Below are 20,657 nucleotides of genomic sequence, written 5' to 3'. Positions count from 1 at the left end.
TTCTAATAGTTCTAATTTGTTTCTAATAGCGAGAAAGCTCAAAAGAATTTTATATTTATTGCAAACGATTATTTTAAAAAGACTTTACTGCTTTATTTATGTTTGGAATTTGTTTTAAAATGAGATGCTTACGTGATATTCCAGAATCAATAAAACTATGAGTTAATGACTTAACATCGACATGATATTAATCAACAATATATTACTACTTGAGTTGTCCTCAGTCAATCAGTAATAAAATCTTACAACAGTATCGGAAGAATGGAAAGTTTAGAAATAATCGTTGCAATGGTGAGCGAAAACAAAAAAAACTTCTGTTAGAGATGGTAGAAAATTGAAGGCTGTAGTTAAAAAAAAAAGCGTTTCCCGGGTGTACAATATTGCATAGGAAATTGAGAGGAGGAATTAATATTTCTAAATAGGCAACACATTAAAACGTCTTCATAAATTTAATTTTCAATCCCTTGTTTCAAAAACAAAACCACTTATGACTGTTAAACAAAAACTTGAAAAAATGAGATGGTGCAAATCAAAATACTTATGATACTTGGGAAATTGGAAAAAGATATTATTTAGTGACAAAAGTATGTTCAGTGTATTTTACGGCAGTCAAGGCATTCGAGCTTGGAAGACAAATTAATAAAAAGTACCCGAAACATTCTGTAAAATTTGAAGTTAGTGTGATGATATGGAGTTGCATATGAGCAAGTGACCCTAAAATGGAATGCATTCCCAAAGAAATAGTTGAAGTTCCCAAAGAAAAAACTGCAAGATATTGCTCCTGAAAACAAAGCTGAGTCAGTGCAGAGCATTAAGTATACTTGGGTCAATGTCGCTTATTGCAATCAAAGCTACAAAATATTAAGCAATGTTTTGTCCGTTTATAATTGAATTTTAGTGTTTATAATGACATGTTTTGGACCAAATAAAATTTTATTTTAATAATTAATTTTTTAAGTTAAAACATATTGTGAAATATGTAGACTTGACTCGTTAAAATCGTAATTTAATTTAAGTAAGTAAAAAACAAATAACCGAGTTCATAGTCGAAGTTTTCAATTATTTTAATATTTTGAATCAGAACTGTACTTGTATACTATGTTCTTGCACATAGTACTTGTACAAGGATTCCCCTCAAGAATGCTGAATTCTTCGAAAAGATATCATGACGGTTTTTTGTACCGCCTTCCTTTACGAAAATCATTCCATTATAAATAAACACATCCAAAGTAAAAACACTGTTTCAGATAAATTCAAGAATACTAATTTAGTGATTGTCTGCCTATGATCATTGAGTTAATTTGAGACTTCGCAGTTAAACATTGATTACGGTAATTCTTTCGACTGATCAACGCCGGTTATAAAATTAAATAAAATCCACAGTGCCATATTTAGACAAGCTTTCTAATTAATATTGAAATTGGTAAGAATAAATACTCTGATTTCTGAAACAGAACTAAGCAAACCATACATATTTACTTTCTTCTGTTTCTTTTTAATTAACGAATCAAATTGCCGGTCATTTCAAAGAATTAGGAGATTTTATGCGTTGCATTAGCTATTTTTATTTTACGTCCTGGAACAAAAATAGACCCCTCTTGCAAGCGCTATAAAACTATTGATTTGCGATCATTGGATAATGTCATTTTTTATTTTGTTTTTATAGGTTATGGCAAAGCTCGTCAACAGAGCAATCAAATTGGTTGTAGTGGGAGACGGAACTGTTGGTAAAACTTGTTTACTCATATCTTACACCACAGGAGCTTTTCCAGATGAAGAATACGTACCAACTGTGTAAGTTCATCGATTATCCTATTGGAAGCAATTCAAATTGCTCTTCAAAATATTAGTTAATGTAAAACATATAATATTGAAGTCAAGTGACTCAATTTTTTAGTTGTGTTTACACCTGGGAAATTAATGGGAATAAAATTGTCACGAAGTTGAAACAATTATACACTTCTGCAATATACAAAGTTTTTAAATAATTAATTCGAAGATTTTTTGGTTTTCGAATGCATCGGTGATGAAAGTAATGATGAGAATCAGTCAAACTGTATTGATTTTTCAGAACTTAGAACCTCTTCGTAATCACTCCTATTTTTTTAGGGATTTTATTAAATAAATCAAGAACAACTTTGAATATGCATTTCTCATCGAGTGTGAATAGAGCGAGGTTCGTAATATGAAGCTAGTCTAAGCAGTTTAAACCGTTCTCGTTACTTAAAAGTTTTAATTTTAAATAGTTCAAACGATCACGGTTCTAGGCAGGAGAATGAATATATTCCTTCCTTCCTTCTTCTTCATCAACTTTTTATTTTATTTTTATTTACTTTTTTAAATAAATAAACGATTTATCTCGAGCTATAAACGATAAAATATTTTAGTAGCAAACTTGTATTTGTAATGTAAAATATTTTCTTACGTTGTTCCGACCATATTTCCCTCTGTAACTTTTTCATCAAAATGAAAATTTATAGTAAATATGCTTTGTGAAATTGAGAATCTGATTGATACAATTTAGACTGGATAGGCTGGGATGGCAGGGCACTGGGCCCATGTCCAAGAGTTCGTGGGTTCGATTCCTGCGGGCTAATGACTCCCCGTGTAGTAAATAGTGACTGATGCACGTTAAATCAGTCGAGTCGCAAAGTCCTCCATGTTCCCATGACAAATCATACCTCTGGGATTACTGATCCAGGCGTTTCCTTGTCTTCTGGATTGGTTCAAAATTACAAGGATACGTAGTTGAACATTAGTTGTCGTAAACCTAAAATTGGGTCTGCTAATTAACGACGGATATAAAAATTTTGAATGGATGAACCGCGGTGGCTCTGGGGATAGAACGCTCGATTCTCAATGAGGTGAACCGAGTTCGAATCTCCGCGATGGTTGTTCGATATGAATTCCGCATCTAGGTTGCACCCCAGTAAAATATCCTCAGTGGTAGACGTATCATGGAGAGTTTCCTTGCCGTCTGGCTAACCGTGGGAGGTTCTCGTAGTCTTCCTCTCTATGTCGCGCGAATGCATTTTAGTAACATCAAAAAGTCCTCTACGAAGGCAAATTTCTCCTTATACTTCATCTAGGAGTTTTCTTGTCTTCTGGATCAAGTTCAAAATTACAAGGCAACAGATTTGAACAGTGGGTCGGCTGTTCGACGACGGTGATAAAATAAATTAAAATTTAGATAGGAATAGTCAAACTAAATCCACTAAAAATGTTCCTTAAAAATTGTCAATCGAATATCATTATATCTAAGTCTTTTATATTTTATTTCATAACTGGTGTTGAACAACTAACCCAATTATGATTTTACGACCATCAATGATCATCTCTTAGTCCTGCAATTTTGAACCACACCCAAAAGAAAAGGGAACTTCTGGATCGAAATTAAGACAAACTAGCCATCGTGGTGAACTTTTCGAAGGAACTAACCAGCATTTGCCTTGCATGGAAAGAAAAACCACGAAAACTTCCCATAGTTAGCCTGACAACTAGGGGATTCTCCCTTATCCACTGTCTATCATTGAGGATATTTCACGTCAGCACTGTGATGGATGTCATCAACTTGTCACCGCTGGAATTCGAACATCGGCTATCTCATTGGGAAGAGAATGTTCCATTTCCTGACTCACCACGGCTCAATCTTTTCTATTGTAGATTTTTTCGATAGAATTATTTAAAATGTAGATAAAAGATACATTACTGAATGCAGACTTATAACGGTAGTTATTTGCAGTTTTTTACATTTTAAAAGTTGAAAAAAATCAGAGCTCGCTCCACCGATGAAGTTGCACGGAACTCACCCTTTCTGTATCTTTGTTTACTGAGGAAAATATTTGTTTATAGAATCGAAGCGGCTGACGTCTTTTATTATTTTTTAATTGTGACTTTATTACATTATTTCTGCACTATATTTATTTCGGAACAAAACAAATGTGACGTAAAACAAAAACCGAAAACATTATTGAACAGTTTTATACATTTTAAAAGTTGAAAAAAATCAGAGCTCGCTCCACCGACGAAGTTGCACGGGCTTCACCCTTTCTGTATCATTGTTTACTGGGGAAAATATTTGTTTACAGAATCGAAGCAATTGACGTCTTTTATTATTTTTTAATTGTGACTTTATTACATTATTTCTGCACTATATTTATTTCAGAACAAAACAATTGTGACGTAAAACAAAGACCAAAAACATTATTGAACAGTTTTTTTACATTTTATAAGTTGAAAAAAATCAGAGCTCGCTCCACCGACAAAGTGGCACGGGACTCACCCTTTCTGTATCTTTGTTTACTGAGGAAAATATTTGTTTATAGAATCGAAGCAGCTGACGTCTTTTATTGTTTTTTAATTGTGACTTTATTACATTATTTCTGCACTATATTTATTTCGGAACAAAACAATTGTGGCGTAAAAGAAAGACCAAAAACATTATTAAACAGTTTTTTACATTTTAAAAGTTGAAAAAAATCAGAGCTAGCTCCACCTACAAAGTGGCACGGGACTCACCCTTTCTGTATCTTTGTTTACCGAGGAAAATATTTGTTTATAGAATCGAAGAAGCTGACGTCTTTTATTATTTTTTAATTGTGTCTTTATTACATTATTTTTGCACTATATTTATTTTGGAACGAAACAATTGTGACGTAAAACAAAGACCAAAAACATTATTGAACAGTTTTTTACATTTTAAAAGTAGAAAAAAATCAGAGCTCGCTCCACCGACGAAGTTGCACGGGACTCACCCTTTCTGCATCTTTGTTTACTGAGGAAAATATTTGTTTATAGAATCGAAGCAGCTGACGTCTTTTATTATTTTTTAATTGTGTCTTTATCACATTATTTCTGAACTATATATTTTCGGAACAAAACAATTGCGACGTAAAACAAAGACCAAAAACGTTATTGAATGTGACTTCTGACTTACCTATCGACGTTTATGGTTGATTCGTTTTATCCATGCAAAGTTTAATGACGCCAAAGACGTATTCGACTGCACTGCGTCCAACACAAATTTCATTACGTACCTAATATAATGTAATCAAATGGTGTAGTAAACTAAACCAGATATTATAAGAATAGAGAATTGAAGAATTTGTGTATGTGGACAAATGATTTATGCCTAAGTATCTTTCTTTCTCTTCATTTTATTTATTTATTTAATCATTTTTTCAGATTTGATAACTATGCTGGGTGCATGGAAATAGACAATATACGGGTCAGTTTAACTCTCTGGGACACTGCCGGGCAGGAAGATTACGAAAGATTACGGCCCTTATCGTATCCAGGTGTAAGTTATATTTATTAGAATTTTCTAATTTAAATAATTTTTATTCTTTCTCCATAAAAAAATATTTATGAAACTGCTCCACGCCTAACTAAGTAAGAAATATTTAATGCTATTATCTTCATCACAGATGCTTATTTCACCATTTTTACTATTGCTACAAAATACTCAAATTATTGAAGAATAAATTCAAGCAAATTAAGTGTAAATCAAATCTAGCTGTCACTATCAGCCACATGGCGACTAAATTGGCGAATTGGCGATTAAATTAGCGAATTGGCGATTTAAAATATGTCTGCTTATTCGATTGCCTCTTTTTTTTTCTTTTTTTAATTGAAAATTCATCTCATGTGCATTTTTTTCACCTTCTTCTTCTTGGTATTATTCTTATTATTATTGACATTAATAAATGTGTAAGTATAAAAACTAGCTGACACTATCGGCCACAGGGAGACTAAATATTAGAATTGGCGATTTAAAAAATGTCTGCTTACTCGATTGCCTCTTTTTTTTTTTTAATCGAACATTCATCTGGTGCATTTTTTGCTCAATTCCTAATTAAAAGGGCGCAAAATATCATTTTCTGTTTATGACCCTAAAACAATGACTAAATTATATGGTTTCAGAAAATTCTTGCTAAAAGAAGAGAAAAGTCTTACATATTTATCTTTTACATTATAAAAACTAAAGCTCACTTATTATAATTAGTAAAAGTTCTTATAAAACAATGAATGGATTATATGAATTTATCAGTTATACTTTAATGTATATTCTACACTCTATAACTAAAAAATCGACGCACCAAGAAGCAATCATCCGATTGCTTTGAAATTTCGTATGCATGAATGTTTTGAACAGATATGGCTGGAATGATGCCGACTGGGGACGTATAGTCTTTAGCGACGAGTCCCGCTTCCGACTGTGTCCTGACGATCATCGAAAACGTGTTTGGAGACGCACAGGGCAGAGGGGGATCCTGCCTTCACATTGCCACACCTGCCCTCAACAAGGCATTATGGTCTGGGGTGCCATTTCCTTTCTCAGCCGGACCCCTTTGGTCGTCATTAGAGGTACACTTACTACACAGCGGTACGTCGACGACATCCTAGGACCTATTTTGCTACCGTTCCTTTTGCAGCGCCCTGGGCTGATTTTTTAGCAGGACAATTGCAGACCACATACGGCACATGTTGCTATGAACTGTCTGAAAGCTTCTCAAACTCTTCCTTGGCCTGCCAGTTCACCAGATCTCTCTCCCATCGAGCATGCCTGGGATATGATGGGAGGGCGATTGCATCTGGCATGGAATGTTGTTGACCTCGTTCGACAATTGGATCGAATTTGGCAGGAAATACCGCAAGAGTCCATCCGGGAGCTTTATCGGTCTATGCCACTCCGTGTGGCAGCTTGTATCCAGGCTAGAGGCGGGTCAACACCTTATTGAACTTTTTACTGTAACTCTGCAATAAATTATTCAATTGTCCTGAAATTTTAATCATTTACTATTCTGTACATTGTCTTCCTATCCACCAATTTTCGCTTCAATCGGACAACTCCTTCTAGGTGCGTCGATTTTTTTTGTTATAGAGTGTATTTATATTATTTGTTATTGCGAAACTTTTTCTGGGAAATGACGACTCAAATACCTAGTTAGTAGTCAAATGCAGATCAATATTAATGTCTCCACGACACAGATAAGTTTTCTTCTCATCATAAAGCTAGTCGTTTTCTTCCTTGCGTTGTAGAATTTACTTCAGTCGAACCTCGCTAACTCCAACCTTGATTTCACGAATTTTTCGATATCTCGAAGGAAAAAAAATTCCCTTCAAATTTCCTATACACTCAATGTTGAAAAAAACTTGATTTCATGAATTTTTTTTCTAATCCCTAGATAACTTGAATTTTTTTTCTCCATAAATAGTGTAGATTTTTCTTCTGAAAATAAAAAACTATTCTTAAAAAATAAAAAAAATTAAGAATAGAAAACCAATTCTCATAATGATTAGCTTTTTTAAAAAAATGGACATAAAGACGTTAGTGGCATGGAATGATGCGTCTTCCTCTACGATAATGAATGGCTTCAAGAAGGCTGGATTCATTAAAGATCACGAAAGTAGTCAAACAATCAATATCGTTAATTCTGCTGAAAACTACACCGAAAATGATTGGGACAGATTGACCGGACTCTTAAAACTTGGTGGCATGGAATTTCATGACTTAGTAAACGTAGATGATGCAGTAACAGTGTGTGGTCTGTGGGATGACAATGATATTATCACTCAAACGAAAGCTTCTTGTGAACTATCAGAAGAAGAGGATGAGGAAATCGAAGATTTACCACCCAATGTTACTAATAAACAAGCACTTTCTGCAGTGGACACTGTAAGGAGATTTATTGAGAGGCAGCCAAGTATGTCAGAGGAGACATTTAAAGCTATAGTCCACTTAGAAAGTGTTACAAACTTCCTTACACATCTCTAAAGCAAACAACAATTGAATCTTTTTTTTAAATGAAAGTGTAAAAAGTGTTTTTAGAATAAATATGGAATAGTAAATAAGGTATGTAAAAAGCATTTTTCTTTATTTTACTATCGATAACATGCGATTTCCGATAATTCGAATTTTCGGTGTATCGAATTTTTTCTCCTCTCCCTTCAAGTTCGAGACATCGAGATTTGACTGTATAGCCAAAATGAATTGGAATATGTAATAAAAGTTTACTTTTCTGGAACCATTAGGACTTTAAAATGCGCAGAGCAAAAACGACTCCGCTGCCGCAAACTATTATGTATGCATTTCCCCAAAATGGTGGCCATATTCTATTTATTTCAACCAAATGTTACGTACGTACAATCAATATTTCAAACTTAGCTCCGCAAATTTCACAATAATTTTACGTTTATGGCAAAATTTTCTGCTTGAAACTGGAAGTCCCGCGAATTTTCAGTCCAATCTTTGGAAATTCGTTTGAAATTCTGAATCAGTAATGAGAGAAGCCGAAAAGTATTTTAGTATTCCCGAGAAATATTTAGTACTAATAAAATTAGTAAAATTGTGGTTATAATTTTGCATTTTTCTACTTCCTGTTGTGTGAATTTCTTGCACATGTTGTTACTAAACTAATTGCTGATCAATTTTAAAGACTTGGTGAGAAGTACATCGTTATTAAAAAAATTTCATGCATATGAATAAATCATTTTATAATTGTTTAATAATAAAAAATAATGGATCTTTTGTTTTTCAGACAGATGGTTTCCTGCTGTGTTTTAGTGTGGATAACAACAGATCTTATGAAAATATCTCAACAAAATGGTATCCAGAAATAAGGCATCTCTGCCCTACCACCCCTTTTATCTTAGTAGGTAAGTGCGCATTAACTTCTCTGTAAAACAATACATTATTAAGGGAGTACGGTACGCTTCTACAGTACAGTACCGCCCACTCCGAAAGTATACAGTTCCTAGCCAAATTATTAGACTCTCTGTAGTTTTTCAATAATTACACGTTTCGCACAAGTTTATATACAATACTTATATATTTAAATGTACATGTAATGGGATTTCATTCAGGAGATTTTTTATGTACTTCCTATCTGTATTTACTTTTGACGTATTGCATTACAATGTTAACCAACTGATACACGAACGTAAACAAGTGCAAACCGGTTTCAGTCGCGTTTTCACATGCTTCAGTTGCGGACGTGTTTCTGTGGCATAGTACGCTGTGCTTATTTGTTTCACAGTTTTATACTATGCAATTATTTGTTTATTTTGCGTGCAGTGTTTAAATAATCGATTGGAAACTTTCCTAATAGGTAAAAAAAAAAGGCGATCCTTCACCGTGTAAAGAAGCTGTAAGTAAAGGCTCTCGTGAATGCTGATATATTTTCAAGCCTTGAAATATCATGAAGATTGAAGGTTGCTGAAAATAGCGTACGACGCATAAAAAAAAAATTGAGTTAGGTGACGAATTGATTTATGATACCATGGACGTTTTATGTATGATACCATGGACATAAGTGCACATTTGAAATGTACTTTTATGTATAAGTGTACATGGAATAAATGTACATGGAATAAGTGTACATGGAATAAGTGTACATGGAATAAGTGTACATTTGAACATAAATGTACATACCGGCGAGAAGGGATAATCGGGCGATAACATCACGTGTGATGAGAATCATACGTGATGTCATCGCCCGATCACGATGAATCACGATGAAAAGATCACAATCCAGAAGGAATTGATGGACTGTTGTTGTTACTTATCTCCAAAGGTCTGACGGTGTCAGTGCAGATCCATAAATCCGTTGACGAATAAAAAGTCGAAAACGAGGAGAAGTGTAAATTTCTTCTCAAAGAACTCCTAAGCAGCTTAAAATTACTTCAGCTAACCTTCTTGTTTTCGACTTTTTATCCGTTGACGAATAAAAAGTCGAAAACAAGGAGAGGAGAAGGGTAAATTTCTTCTCGAAGAACTAACTCCTAAGCAGCTTAAAATATCTTCAGCTAAAGCCTGATGTTGGTGACATTTCGGGCAAAGGGGTTGGATTTTATACCCTGAGAAAAAGTAAGACATTTTAGATGTTAACTGGCAAGGCGTGAAAGGCAAGTATTGTTTTTTTTTTGTAGCATGGAAGAATCAACGACTGTCCCGGCTTAAATGGACTAATTTGACTTATCTATGAAAAGCAGTTTAAATCTATTTATTTTACCCGGTGTCCAAAAAATGAGAGGCGATTTGAAAAGAGAAAAACGAATACGAAAGGGGAATCAAAATGTACGGTTGACAGTAGTGTTCTGCTTAGGAGGCCGAGAAATTTCTTCTCTCCAAGTTTCAAAATTATTAAAAAAGTTTAACAAACGGTGCCGCTAACTGCGAAAAGCTAAAAAACAAATGTTTCCAAAATAAGAATTACTTGCAACAATACTCTATCGCTGTCCGGGGACAAAATTAACAGAACTCGGTGCAGCAGATAGTCTGATATGCAGCAAGAAATATTTAATAGTTTTTCCGATTTAATTGCTTTAAAATCATTCATCAACAGAAGAGTCTTCTGTTGACTTACTTAGCAAGTTATTTTGAAACATAGTGAGAAAAAATATCGACGAAATACGAAGCAGACCGTGGATATCTATCTTTATTTAATTTTGAAACTCGTTCATCATTTTTGGCACGATTCTGAAATTTTTTTTCTTAACTAGTCAAGTAGCTAAATGATGTGCACTCTTTCGGAGGTACGCGTCTAGTTGCAAACACAACTAAAATTCATTTTCAATAAAAGTAAGTATGGTTCTTAGTGTTTCTAGTTTATTAGTTTATACATTCAATTTTACTTCAAAGCTTGCACCATCTGAGCTTGTCTAGTACACTGACTCAAATGTGGCAGCATCACAATAACTGTGGTTGTCTTTGTCAAATACAATAAGTTTGTAGCCAAATGGAAAATCTTTGATAGCTTTTGCCAAACCTTGATTTTTTCTTCTTTTGTTAGAAATTTCATGTAATGAGTTTATTTCGCAATCGAATAAATAATGTTTAGAAATCAATTTTCACTTAGTTATGAAATAACTTTTGAACAGGTACTAAAACAGATCTAAGAGAAAATGCAGAAGGACAGTCTAAAGATAAATTTATTAGTAGAACGCAAGGGAAAAAACTGGCTTCAAAAATTAAGGCTGCCAAATATGTAGAATGTTCAGCAAAGGAAATTAATGGAGTAAAAGAAGTAAGTGGCTTTTTTTTTTACAGATATACTATACTATTGTTTATTATTGTTATGTGTTAAGAGTTATTTTTGTCGAGAAACACTAATATAAGTCTTATTATTGAGTTTTGAGAAAAATTATGCAAATCTGTGAAATCTAAGAACAAGACCAATAGTAACCGACCTACCCCCGAAGGAGTTTGCGGATAAGGGTTTCACCCGTTTGCACGTGACTAAACACTACCAAACTACAGAAAAGTAAAAGTACTAAATTAAAAAGATTAAAACACATAGGAAAAATCCCAAAATCGAAAAAGTAAAATAAAAATAAAACAGAATAAAGATTAAAAGTGCTTAAAACATCAAAGTGGATAAAATCAACCGACAATAAAAGTGTCAAAAATACAGGTAAAAACATATAAAAGTAAGGTCAGGTAAAACATCAAATGGTAAAATATGAAAAATCACATTAAAAATAAAAAAGACTAAAATAAGCCCAATAGAATAAATAAAATAGTCGACTAAAAGTTCAAGTGTCTCCCTTTCAAGGCTAAGTGCCTCTAAGATTAAAATGTTCTAAGGTAAACCAAAGTTTCACTGAGGTGATAACACTCAAAGATGACACCAGGTAAGACAGAGGGTGCTGAACTTGACCAAGAGCAAGATTTCATTTTGAATGTCCTATGTATAAGGAAGATGCCAGTTTAAGGGGAGAATAAAGTCATGGAAACGGCAAGTGCCGGAGTAAAATCCTAAAAGCAGAAATTTAAAACCAGAAAACCTAAAAGCCGAAAGTTTAAAAATAAAACCAGATAAAATTTTTCTATTGAGTTTTGAGATCTATTGAGTTTTGAGATAAATTATGCAAATCTGTGAAATCTGAGAACAAGTTTATGTTTAAAGAGCGTTGTGGAATAACATGTTAAGTGATAGGGGATAAGTTTAAAGTTACGCACCTCTAAGTTTTACTGTTCGTAATTTAACGAAAATGCATTTAATTTTCAAAACTTATTACACATTTCATTTACACAAAAAGTGTCTATCAAGCAGGAAAGGAGAAGGCCTTTGCGCGTTTTACAATAAGCGAGAAATCTGATAATTTAAGAGTCCTTACGCAGTGATATCTTCACCGAATGCTCAGTTTAGTAGCCCGAACGTAGTGACATCTTTCTTGAATCCCCACTGCGCAGTTTATGTCCGTCACGTCGGATTGCTCAATTGAGCCTCTCTCTTCTAAGAGGTGTTGATAAAACGCCTGGTATATGGTAATACTGATTGTTTCGAATGTATTGCAACCGGTGATGATATTTACTCAGAGGCTTCTTCAGTAAAACGTTTGCTGCTCAAGGCGTTGTCACGTTGTTTTATAATATTGTTTCTATATTTCTCACCCAATAACTCACAATTTTAAGACAACTGATAAATACTGAGTTAGCTGATAAGAAAACAACCAGTAGGGAGTAGTCCATACACTAGAAATTTAATAAAAGTTTCAATCAATTAAATTAAAATTCCTATGCAACGTTTATTTTATTTTTTATTTTTTTGTTTCTGGGTGGCGCAGTTGGTTTGTCGTTGGCCTCCTGAGTCCAAGTCTGTGGGTTCGATCCCCGGCCCAGACACTGGATTTTCGGGATGTCGTATGATTATGCGGCATGTAAAAGATCCCTGGAGTGCCTTATTGGCTCTTCGCATTTTCGGCAAAATTAAATTCCTAGTGCACTTTAGCATCCAAATAGAGTCTCGGTGCTGCCATCTAGTATGGCAGAAACTAGACGTCCAAATTAACATGACCAACGGTATCTCACCCATTGTGGTGGTCCTGAAAGAGTGGATACCACCTCTGGAGAACGCACTAGGTCTGCTCATCGGCAAGACCGATTGTCCAGCTCATTGGAAACAAAAAAAAAGTTTATTTTATTTCAATAAATTTTCCGTTTCCACCAAAATAAGTATAAGGAAAATGCAATAGAGTGTATAAAGAAAGACATTTTGTATTTGAACAATAAAAAGACAGTAATTACAACACCCTAAGTCTCTCTGTTAAAAATAAAAGCCTAAATTTCAACTGATCTCTATTCACCTTTGAGTTTTAGAGATTTTAAACTTTCATGTAGTGAATTAATAAAGTGTAAATAAAGCGATTAATAAAGTGTTATATGAAAATTTGAAATTATTAATTTAAATGATCTTTAATTTTTTCGCCGCAGATTTAGTTTTCGGTTCTATTGGAATAAAATTTAAATCTGAAATTTCTCTTCGCTACCATTGCAGCATCATCCACAAACTTGTTTTTAAATACTTGTTTAATTTTTGGTTGCTATCAGAAGCCGTTCATTTTTTTTTTTTTGCTGCTAACGAAATTATTTAGCAGTAGTGCAAAAAATTAAGTTTAAAAAAAAAGTTTTTTAAAAAAATTATCGTAAACTTTTTAATTGCTTGCGTTAACTAAATGCAACTTTTGTATACAATGTGTTAAAAAAAAATAATAACTTATTAAAAAGTTAATCTATCTTACTTACCGTTTTATAATTATAAAACAGTTAACGTTATAATAAATATAAAACGATACATATATTATAAATCTATAAAATGCTTCGTATTAAAGTAATATCATTCGATAATTTTTGTGTGTAATTATGGAACAATTTTAATTTTAGGCCCCTTAACTTTGGATAATAAACAACTCCTGTGTTGCGTACACGTTACATTAACGCTAACGTGTTTTTCCGTTTCTCAGCGATGCTGCACATGCTCAGGAATAGCGTATTGTGTCTCACAAACAGTGTAGGAATGTTAAGACTTATTTTGAAAATGGAGACGCTTAAGCTGGTGTGCAGCAGTCGTAATATTTCTCTTCAGAAAAATTTCAGTTTCCAATCATTATGAAAGTCGCATCGTTAGAAGATCATAAAAATAAAGTCAATGCCGCCGAAAAGAAATCTTCATTGCGGAACGTTTTCATTCTAAAATTAGAAACGTTAAGACAACAGAGAATAACTTTAAACAACTCTATGACCTTAAGAAATGATAATTGAATGTTACTTGTAGAGCCGCGATGGCTTAGGAGATAGAGCGTTCGCTTCCCAATGAGGTGAACCGGGCTCGAATCCCCGTGATGGCTGGTCGATACGAATTCCGCATCCGGCTTGCATCGACCACAGTGCTGACATGAAATATCCTCAGCGATAGACGGACAATGGCTTAGAATTCCCTTGCCGTCAGGTTAACCGTTCGAAGTTCTAGTGTTCTTCCTCTCCGTGTAACGCAAATGCGGATTAGTTCCAAAAAAAATTCTTCCACGAAGGCAAATTTCTCCCAATACTTGAACCAGAAGTTCCATTGACTTCTGAAGTGGGTTCAAAATTACAAGGCTACGTAGTTGAACATTAGTAGTCGTAAACACAAAAATCGGGTCAGCTGTTCAACGAAGGTTATAAAATAAAATAATATCTTACTTGTAAATAATGTTATAACCCAATGCCACCCCGCCACAAAGGGTGGTTCATTTGTAAGAAACGCTTTTATTGATAAATAATTAAAATTAAATAAATGAAAAGGGCAGTACTTATATTTAATATATTTTTATTTATTCTATACTGGCATATCTCGAAAAATGCATGTCAGAAGAAAATATGAGAATAAATGAGAATAATGATACGATGGTTCACCTTCCTAATCTGGGGTAGCGAGTTCAATGTCATTGGATAAGTTTTCGTGAAACATTAAACATCATTATTTCTGATCCGGTGTGCATTTCTCGAAGTATTAACCCATTCTGGGACTTTTGTGACACCCTGTATAAATTTCTTCTTCATAATGTACCATTGCATTACTACCATTGCATTTTTACAACTTGTTTTTATTTTTGTTGACAGGTATTCGAAGAAACTGTGAGAGCAGTTTTGTCTCCAAAACATTCACATATCAGAATCCATCACTGTAAATTGCTTTAAGTTCCATTACTTTTTTTTAATCCTGTAATTTTATACCTTATACTTTTCTCATTTTTTTTCTTCCCGTTTAATAAAGTATATCTGTATTTTATCATTTTTCATGTGACTACTTCTTTTCTCTTTTCCACTAAATAATGTAGAGATATTAAAGAAATAGAATGCGTGAATCAGGTAATCGAGTTATTTGTAACACAGCGCTTTGTGAAAAATACGATTTTTTGTACAAATATTTGGGAACAGCGGTTCTCAATTTTTTCTGACTACGCAACTCTAATGGATGGATCCTTCTTTTGGCGGAACCACAGCTTAATAAAGTTCGTCAGCAATTGCAAACCTAACCAAAGAAGCACTACTAATTATTTTCGAATAATACAAGTATACATTTTTAAACCTTTTTGTCAATAATAGTTTTAAAAATAGGTATTATGTAAGACAGTTGAATCCACAGGTATCAAACTTAGCTCTGAACTTAATTTTGGTATGTATAAACTGAAAATAAATGAAATACAATTAATTATGTTTTGTTTTTATTCGAAAAGGAATATGGAACGTTGATTGAACTATCATTAAAGTACTGTCCTAAATGTGAGAATGGTTATAAAAAACATTTCTTTATTGTTGATTTTTTTTGTTCCCTTTAAAGTGAAAAATTCAACTGGGAATATTTTTTATAAATGCTGATCTTTTTCATAATTTATTTAGTATATTTTTCCAGAAAAATATTTCATAAAAATAACGGAAATATTAAACAAGTAATGGATTGTTATTTGGAAATAGATGTCATCGCAGGTTTTAAAAACCATGACTGTTTTTTTTTAAATTTAATTGCCGGATCCTTTGTGACACTCCCTTAGAACCCTAAAATTCCACAAAACACCTTTTGGGAACTGCTGTTTGGAAAATTATATAAGTCTTTTTTTCTAGTTTATTATTACAAGAGGTTACATACTGTTCTTCCTGGTTTCTTGAGCCCATGCTCCTTATTAAAGTTACAGATGGCGCTGCTCCAAAGATTTTATTAAACAGCTTTGAAATGTATCTTTCCACTATTCCAATTGACACTCCAAGAACAATGTTCTTACATTTACCACATTATCGAATTTGTTATTTCCATGAAGAAGAAAAATTATCATTTATGCTCGTGGAATGATTGCTCCTTCGCTACTTAACCAGCTATACTATTTATCCCTTAATTTAAACCATTTTATAATTCTGGACAAAAATTTTGACTAAATTTAAACAAATTGAAAATATATGTTATTCTAAGATGATCTCTGCTCATGCTCACCTATCTCCATTATTGCTTTGTAATCAATCGTAAAAAAGAAATTGTTATATCAAAATTAACCATTATCCAAATAAAATACCTTCAAAAGTTTTGACTGTAATACAATTTTAATTCCACAGATTTAGTTTTTAATTCTTTTGAGATAAAATATAAGCATGACAATTTTGCTGAATTTGGCGTCATTCATTAAAACTTCATTTACACATTTATTTTTAAATATTTATTCACTTTTTGATACCTGCTGAANTTTTTAATTCTTTTGAGATAAAATATAAGCATGACAATTTTGCTGAATTTGGCGTCCTTCATTAAAACTTCATTTACACATTTATTTTTAAATATTTATTCACTTTTTGATAACTGCTGAAGCTTGAATATTTTTTGTCAAAGAACTTATTTAACAATAGTGCGAAAAGTTAATTCGCTGCTTTAAAAAATTTAATTGACATATATTGACTGAAAACAGTTTTGCATAAAATCTAGTATAAAAACAAGCACTACTTATTAGAAAATATAAATAACTTTTTTACCGTTTAATACTTGTAGAATGATAACTGGATATTTTTATTATGAAATGTTCTATAATAAGGTAATATTATACAATTACTCGAAAATATAATTCGCGATCGCAACGCTCGAGTACGCCGTCTAGCGGGAGCCTGTAAATATCGGACATTAATTTATCACGTTTTCATTTAGTTCCATCAAAGTCATTGACTGAATCAGACGCCATTTTTTAGCAGCAAATAAGAAACAAAATTTCCCTAAGGAAAAGGCCGAAGAACTTGAAAAAAATCTCCAGAATATTAGTAAATCTTTCAGGAACAGAACACGCCAAACATTTGAAGAAAAATTCCTCAATAATTTTTAATTTCTATTATCAACAAACTTGCAACTGATGACTTCCGATTTCGNTTACTACCATTGCATTTTTACAACTTGTTTTTATTTTTGTTGACAGGTATTCGAAGAAACTGTGAGAGCAGTTTTGTCTCCAAAACATTCACATATCAGAATCCATCACTGTAAATTGCTTTAAGTTCCATTACTTTTTTTTAATCCTGTAATTTTATACCTTATACTTTTCTCATTTTTTTTTCTTCCCGTTTAATAAAGTATATCTGTATTTTATCATTTTTCTTGTAACTACTTCTTTTCTCTTTTCCACTAAATAATGTAGAGATATTAAAGAAATAGAATGCGTGAATCAGGTAATCGAGTTATTTTTAACACAGATAGCGCTTTGTGAAAAATACGATTTTTTGTACAAATATTTGGGAACAGCGGTTCTCAATTTTTTCTGACTACGCAACTCTAATGAATGGATCCTTCTTTCGGCGGAACCACAGCTTAATAAAGTTCGTCAGCAATTCCAAACCTAACCAAAGAAGCACTACTAATTATTTTCGAATAATACAAGTGTACATTTTTAAACCTTTTTGTCATTAATAGTTTTAAAAATAGGTATTATGTAAGACAGTTGAATCCACAGGTATCAAACTTAGCTCTGAACTTAATTTTGGTATGTATAAACTGAAAATAAATGAAATACAATGAATTATGTTTTCTTTTTATTCGAAAAGGAATATTGAACGTTGATTGAACTATCATTAAAGTACTGTCTTAAATGTGAGAATGGTTATAAAAAACATTTCTTTATTGTTGATTTTTTTTTTGCTCCCTTTAAAGTGAAAAATTCAACTGGGAATATTTTTTATAAATGCTGATCTTTTTCATAATTTATTTAGTATATTTTTCTAGAAAAATATTTCATAAAAATAACGGAAATATTAAACAAGTAATGGATTGTTATTTGGAAATAGATGTAATCGCAGGTTTTAAAAACCATGACTGTTTTTTTTTAATTTAATTGCCGGATCCTTTGGGACACTCCCTTAGAACCCTAAAATTCCACAGAACACCTTTTGGGAACTGCTGTTTAGAAAATTATATAAGTCTTTTTTTCTAGTTTATTATTACAAGAGGTTACATACTGTTCTTCCTGGTTCCTTGAGCCCATGCGCCTTATTAAAGTTACAGATGGCGCTGCTCCAAAGATTTTATTAAACAGCTTTGAAATGTATCTTTCCACTATTCCAATTGACACAACAAGAACAATGTTCTTACATTTACCACATTATCGAATTTGTTATTTCCATGAAGAAAAAAAATTATCATTTATGCTCGTGGAATGATTGCTCCTTCCCTACTTAACCAGCTATACTATTTATCCCTTAATTTAAACCATTTTATAATTCTGGACAAAAATTTTGACTAAATTTAAACAAATTGAAAATATATGTCATTCTAAGATGATCTCTGCTCATGCTCACATATCTCCATTATTGCTTTGTAATCAATCGTAAAAAAGGAATTGTTATATCAAAATTAACCATTATCCAAATAAAATACCTTCAAAAGTTTTGACTGTAATACAATTTTAAATTTACAGATTAATTCCACAGATTTAGTTTTTAATTCTTTTGAGATAAAATGTAAGCCTGATAATTTTGCTGAATTTGACGACATTCATTAAAACTTCATTTACACGCTTATTTTTAAATATTTATTCACTTTTTGATAACTGCTGAAGTTTGAATATTTTTTGTCAAAGAACTTATTTAACAATAGTGCGAAAAGTTAATTCGTTGCTTTAAAAAATTAAATTTTTATTCTGTTTTGAATCTTTTAATGACATATATTAACTGAAAACAGTTTTGCATAAAATCTAGTATAAAAACAAGCACAACTTATTAGAAAATATAAATAACTTTTTTACCGTTTAATACTTGTAGAACGATAACTGGATATTTCTATTATGAAATGTTCTATAATAAGATAATATTATACAATTACTCGAAAATATAATAGTGGATCAACATTTTTTATTATTTAAAACTTTTAATTTTGTAAAAATTCAATTCATAATTATAACAGAAACTAATAAGAAGGGCTGAAAAAAAAAGGAAATATTGTTGGTAAATAAAGGACTTTAATTTTTACTATTAAATAAAGGAATAATTTTTACAGTTAAATAAAGGACTTTAATTTTTACTAATTTTATGCTGATGACATGATGACATGTAAATACTATATCTGAATCTTTTTTGCTTATTATATGATTTTACTAATCAATAAAAATACGAATAAGAAAATTTATCTTTTTATGATAGTAAATGTAATTAACTTTAACCTTTGAACGGTTATGGAAANTGTAAATACTATATCTGAATCTTTTTTGCTTATTATATGATTTTACTAACCAATAAAAATACGAATAAGAAAATTTAATCTTTTTATGATAGTAAATGTAATTAACTTTAACCTTTGAACGGTTATGGAAAGCTAAACAAGACAAAAAAAATACTTAGTTTATACTGTACGCGACAGGAATACAGGATAAATAATCAGAAGACATTTTTTAGAACAGCCATTTTTATTATTATTTTTTATCTGTTTTTTTCTCTCGTTGCCATTCGCAACTCTTTTAAAAATAAGATGAACAGACATGTGACTTATGACATTCCTACGATACTCCCTCACCAGTAACTAAGTTACGATGCAAGGCAAGTATGTCAACTTTTTCATATAATGATAATATAACATAACAACATGTATACAGTTCAAAATTATACTACATAATGATTCATCATAATACAAAAACATATATACAAGATATTAATATAACACATATACAAATTATACCATTCTAAATTCCAGTTTCAATACAATAATATATATATATATATATATATATAAATANATACAGTTCAAAAATTATACTACATAATGACTCATCATAATACGAAAACATATATACAAGATATTAATATAACATATATACAAATTATACTATTCTAGTTTCAATGCAATAAAATATATATATATAAAATAAATGTATATGTATCTAATTAATACAGTTTTGTTCTAAAAAGCGAACAGGCTTTTTTATTTTTCTGCCAAATCTAGACATTTTAACATTTTGCTCGGAATTGTCTGCATTTTCTTGTAATTTATTCGATGTTAAACATTCGTTAGGTTTTGCAGTTTTTAAGTTTTCATCGTAATCTGGATTCTCATTTTCAGAATTCAGTAGATACACTGGTTTAAGTCTGTCTGTTGAAATGCTTACTTTTTTTCCTTTATAACTAATTACAAAATACTTTTCCGTCTTATTCATTACTTTATAGGGTCCTTGATAAAGAGACTCTAATGGCCTCCTGACTCTATCAATCCGCATAAGAACATGTGAACATGAACTTAAATCTTTGTGCACAAATACTTTGTTCCTTTTGAAATATTTTGACTCTAAAGGTTTTAATGTTTCCATTTGATTTTGAAGATTGCTAATAAAGTTTTCCGTGGATGTTGTCACTTTTGAGTTATCAAAAAATTCACCAGGAAGTT

General features: G+C 31.8%; 1 protein-coding gene across 2 annotated transcripts in view; it reads left to right on the top strand.

Moving 5' to 3' along the window:
* Positions 1-20,657, top strand: part of LOC107457287 (ras-related protein ced-10) — a 149,467-nt gene that overhangs the window by 36,719 nt on the left and 92,091 nt on the right. Inside the window, exons 2-6 of one of the 2 annotated variants that reach the window (XM_043043499.2) lie at positions 1,667-1,794; positions 5,185-5,299; positions 8,541-8,658; positions 10,882-11,027; positions 14,885-15,053. In XM_043043499.2, the coding sequence (XP_042899433.1) occupies positions 1,670-1,794; positions 5,185-5,299; positions 8,541-8,658; positions 10,882-11,027; positions 14,885-14,962 (582 nt within the window). In that variant the 5' untranslated portion in view covers positions 1,667-1,669 and the 3' untranslated portion in view covers positions 14,963-15,053. Of the gene's footprint in view, positions 1-1,666; positions 1,795-5,184; positions 5,300-8,540; positions 8,659-10,881; positions 11,028-14,884; positions 15,054-20,657 lie in introns of those variants that run through there. The other variant, XM_071177802.1, reaches the window with a different exon arrangement.

This window comes from Parasteatoda tepidariorum, chromosome 2 (genome assembly GCF_043381705.1).
Source record: "Parasteatoda tepidariorum isolate YZ-2023 chromosome 2, CAS_Ptep_4.0, whole genome shotgun sequence".
NCBI lineage: Eukaryota > Metazoa > Arthropoda > Arachnida > Araneae > Theridiidae > Parasteatoda > Parasteatoda tepidariorum.
Note: the sequence above shows the minus strand (reverse complement) of the source record. Positions and strands in the feature narration are given on the sequence as shown.